At 38.4% G+C, this 5,000-nt stretch overlaps 1 protein-coding gene across 3 annotated transcripts in view; it reads right to left on the reverse strand.

Annotated features, from left to right (window-relative positions):
- Positions 1 to 5,000, reverse strand: part of LOC125025018 — a 14,646-nt gene that overhangs the window by 5,245 nt on the left and 4,401 nt on the right. For all 3 annotated transcript variants that reach the window (XM_047612858.1, XM_047612857.1, XM_047612859.1), the window contains 3 exons: positions 4,429 to 4,563; positions 3,897 to 4,010; positions 1,161 to 1,229 (listed from right to left, as the gene is read on the reverse strand). In XM_047612858.1, the coding sequence (XP_047468814.1) occupies positions 1,161 to 1,229; positions 3,897 to 4,010; positions 4,429 to 4,563 (318 nt within the window). The remainder of the gene's footprint in view (positions 1 to 1,160; positions 1,230 to 3,896; positions 4,011 to 4,428; positions 4,564 to 5,000) is intronic.

Here is a 5,000-nt window from a genome sequence, read left to right on the forward strand (position 1 = left end):
ATACTAATTATATCTCCTTGTTTGTATTATCATTGTAGTTGTCATAACGATTATTATCATCATTTATATTATTATTATCATTATCATTACTATTATCATTATAATCGTTATGAAAATCAATATTTATAGTATTATTTCTAGTTTCATTATTATCAATATTTCTATCAATATTATCGTCGTCGGTAACATTGTGATTATTATCATTACAATCATTTTCGTTATCGCTATTATCATTATTATTATCATTATTTTTACCATTGCTATCATTATCATTATTATTATTATTATTATTATTATCATTATCATCATTATTATTAGTAGTATTGTTATGATGATAATAATAATGATTATTATTATTATCATTATTATTATTATTGTTATTATCATTATTATTATTATGATTATGATTATCATTGTTATCATTATTATTATTATATTATCAATTTCACTGTTATTTTTATCATTATTATTAATATTATCATTTCATTATTATTATTATTATTATTATCATTACTTTTATTATTATCAGTATTCTTATTATTATCATTATCACTTATTATTTTTATCATTATGGCTCTCATTAGTATAATTGGTGTTGTTCTTCTTATAATTATTGTTATTATAGTTAGCGTTAATATTATCATTATTATCATCATTATCATCATCATCATCATCATCATCGTGATTACAGTCATCATTGTTATCATCGTTAAGATCATTGCTATTATTAACATTATTATCATCATTATCATCTTTATTATCATCATTACCAATATCATCATTATCACCATTATAATAACAATAATAATAATAATAATTATTATTATTATAATAATAACAATTATAATAATAATAATTATTATCACCATCATTATTATTATTATCGTCATCATCATCACCATTATCATCATTATTATTATAATCATTATTAATACTATCGTTATTGATATCATCATTATCATTATTATTGTTATTCTGATCAGAGAGAGAGAGAGAGAGAGAGAGAGAGAGAGAGAGAGAGAGAGAGAGAGAGAGAGAGAGAGAGAGAGAGAGATAAAGAGAAAGAGAAAGAGAGAGAGAGAGAAAGTTAAAGTCAAAACTTTAATCAAAGTTGCGATCATCATTAATATATATACACACCAAACTTGTTTCAGACTCACCTGTTCGAAACTGCGGGACGAATCCTGAACAAACGAATCCGAGCGTGTCATGTCTTCACCATTAGGCAGCTGGGGGGAAGGCATATAAACAGAGGAATATGTAAATAACCTATTATCTTTAATTTCACGGTCACTGGACTGTGTAGTAGATTTATTGTTATGTTTATTATTTCATTAATTTATTTACTTATTTATTTATTTTACAGAATGCAGGATATTTTATTTCTGTTTATCTATTTCATTTTATTTACTCATTTACTAATTTTTCGTTATCAATCATCATCATTCAACCTTGACCTCTTAGCCACAGGGGTCCCTCATGGCGAGCCTTCAGGCAGGTGCTCGCCCCATCCCTAGCTCTTCGCGACAGATCTGGCCGAGCTGCCCAAGCCATGACCTCCTAGGTTTTCACCCAGGATTGTTCGCAAAGAGACAACCTGATGGGTATAACCTGGGTTGGCGGTCCCAAATTATGTAAATATCAGGTCCCATGCCAGTCTCATGGTGTAGCCGTCGGTTGGACACATGGTCCTGTCAGCTGTACCCCCATGATCCGGTGTAGGGACTTGTTACAAAAGGCATCAAGACGAGATTCGAAAGCACTACATAGCGTCCAGGTTTCCCTTCCATGCAGCAAAACTGGAAGCATCAAGGCCTTGAAGACACGTAGCTTGGTCCTTCTGCATAGGTACGACATCTCCAAAATATTCTTGTTGACTGAGTTCATGGCTCAGGTATGTCAAGCTCTCAGTGACTTCAGCGTCCTCACTGCAATCATGTAATAACAGAACAGGTTCCCCTAACAGGCCGCCAAAATCTTGCATCTTCGTCTTGGTCCCGGTGACCTCTAGGCCCAAAGGTTTCGCCTCATTAATAAATGCATCAAGAGCTGACACCAGTGATTCCAGAGACTCAGGCAGGATAGCAACGTAACCTTGACAATGCCCTGTGTTGCCCCACTGTGACTTTAGATAATAGCTCTGCCCATTATCCATTCCATACACATGTTGAAAAATGTTGGTGCAAGGACACAGCCTTGTCTTACCCCTGAGTTAACAGAGAAGAAGCTTGACAGGGCCCCATCACACTTTACAGCACTTTCCGTACCAGTATATAGGTTTGTTGTTAGACCAATAATCTGTGTCAGAATTCCCCTAAGTCTCAGGATCTCCTATAGCGATTCACAATACATCGAGTCAACTTTGCTGGGTATACAGAGTAGTGTGATGCCATGGTAGTTGCCACAGTCCCATCAATCCCCTTTTCCCTTAGAGAGAGATGACCACATCCCTTAACAGGTCAGGGTGAATGGAACCAGACTGCCAGATGGCAGTCAAGACTGTAAGCAAGCCCCGTGACATAGGTTCACCCCAAGCCTTTAGCAATTCAGCAGGGATATCACATATACCTGCAGCTTTTCCACCCTTTAGCTTAGATATCGCCTCCACAATCTCAGTTGCAGTATGAGGTTCCTTACTATTTGGTGGGCCCAGCACAGGTTTTGTGACACCACTTGTATACAGACTAACTGCTAGAGGGTCTACTTGGTACAGGTGCTCGGACCAACGTTTAGAGTTTTCTCAGAGCTTGGTAAGCAGGGCGAAGGTCATTTATTAAGAAATGGCCTTCAACCTTCTCAGCAAGATTTCTGATGTGACTGTTCTTTGTCCCTTCTCAGCAATGTCAAAACCCTGCACGCTAAGATACAGCGAAATCCTGAATAGCATTTAGTTGAGTCACTCGACAACAAATCTGGCATCCAGTGTCTCTAGTGATATGGAATTCTGCCTTGGCCTCGGGCGTTCACCAATGGACTGTATCACACTTAAAAACGAGTTCTGTCAACCGATCAGAGACTGCTGTGGCAAACTTACGGGCACACTCCTCCCTCAATCTGTTCAAGTGAAACCCTGGAGTGGCCACTGGAGAGATGGGGAGTTTTGAAGTAGACCCAAAGGGTAACCACAACCGGTCTATAGTCAGTGCCACAGAACTCGGCACTCCGGTAATCCCTGCAGTTCCGGGGGATCCTCCGGTGAGTGCTGAGAAAGATGTGTTCGATCTCCTTGGCCACAATACTCGTATCGCGATACCATGTCCAGCGATGCGGATTTGGGTGCTGATACCAGGAGCCAGAAATCTTTAAATTCTTGGACCTAGCAAAGTCCCGGAGAAGGAGGCTGTTCTCGCTGCTGGGATCATCTCCCGAGTCAAGAAGACCGAAAAACATCTCGTAGTCTTCTCTAGTCGCCCAGAACAATGCGAATGTCTCGCCGGGGATATTTGTCTGCCAAATATATGAGTTTGGCGTAGAACGCCTCTTTCTCATCGAGTTTGCTAATATCGGTCGGAGCGTACATAATCGTAGTAATAAGAGACACGGAGTCAAAAGCATGCTTTAGTTATATATATATGTAGTTATTTTTAGTTGTATATATATGTAGAGAAAGAGAGATATATAGAGAGAGGGGGGGGGGTGAGAGAGAGAGAAAGAGGGGGGGTGAGAGAGAGAGAGAGAGAGAGAGAGAGAGAGAGAGAGAGAGAGAGAGAGAGAGAGAGAGAGAGAGAGAGAGAGAGAGAGAGACAGAGACAGACAGAGAGAGAGTGAGAGAGAGAGAGAGGGTGAGACATAGAGTGAGACATAGAGATAGACAGAAAGAGAGAGAGAGAGAGAGAGAGAGAGAGAGAGAGAGAGAGAGAGAGAGAGAGCGAGATCGAACGCGAAAGCCTTCCCACCTGCAACAGAGGCATTCCGGGATCCCCTCCCACGGCACTCCTTTGAGAATGGTTCATGGCGTTTCGAAGAGTCCAATAGAGAGACTGGACGATTGCACTGCAGTCCTGCGAATTCTGTGATGGGAATCAGACTGTGATTTCTGGAATTACCATTCATAATAACAAAGGCAGCAGGAATGGTTTTGGTGACTGCATCCATGGCAACAATGATAGCCATATCGGGAGCCACTGACCACGATTGTGATATTGCTTATTGATGATAAAGATGAAATTAAATGTAAAGGAAACAAATTAAAAAAAAAAAATCGGCAATAACAGTACTTTGATTTACTATGCGAGTAAAAAGTATTAATAAAATGATTATAACATTGCAAATAACTTGGTTATCAGAAAGAAAACATTTTCTTAAAATAAAGGACTTTCATTTTTGAGAAAAAAACATACATTTATAAGGAAGAAACCAGAGCATTCACAATATGATAGATAAAGAATACATAAGAATATATATCTCAACCATAATTTTAAGCCTTACCTCAGGAAAGTTCATAACTAGAGACATATTTCGCATGCTGTTTGAATTCATTGCTGACGATCCACCTATATTTTCATTCATCTTTTCTAATAGTGTCAGAAGCCTCTCAATCACCTGCTCCTGTTGCTGCTTGTCCTGAGAGGAAAGGAAGAGCGATTCACAGGCAATGAGCGAGGCAAGGAGGAAACGATACTACATATATATATGTATATATATATATATATGTATATATATATATATATATATATATATTCATAAACGCGCGCGCGTGTGGTGTGTGTGTGTGGTATGTGTGGTTTTATCTGTCGCGGTAAGAAATTCTCATGTCTCATATAAACAGACGAAGTCTTTCGTGACTGCAGATGTGTCACGCGTATAAACAAATCTGGCATTAAATACGTTTGATATGTGTTATTTGGATATTTATGCGACACTGAAATTTATGTCAAGTGTGACGCAGCATACAATGTCTTTATTAAAGAGAGAGAGAGAGAGAGAGAGAGAGAGAGAGAGAGAGAGAGAGAGGGAGAGGGAGAGAGAGAGAGAGAGAGAGAGAGAGAGAGAGAGAGAGA

Source organism: Penaeus chinensis, chromosome 4 (assembly GCF_019202785.1).
Source record: "Penaeus chinensis breed Huanghai No. 1 chromosome 4, ASM1920278v2, whole genome shotgun sequence".
Taxonomy (NCBI): domain Eukaryota; kingdom Metazoa; phylum Arthropoda; class Malacostraca; order Decapoda; family Penaeidae; genus Penaeus; species Penaeus chinensis.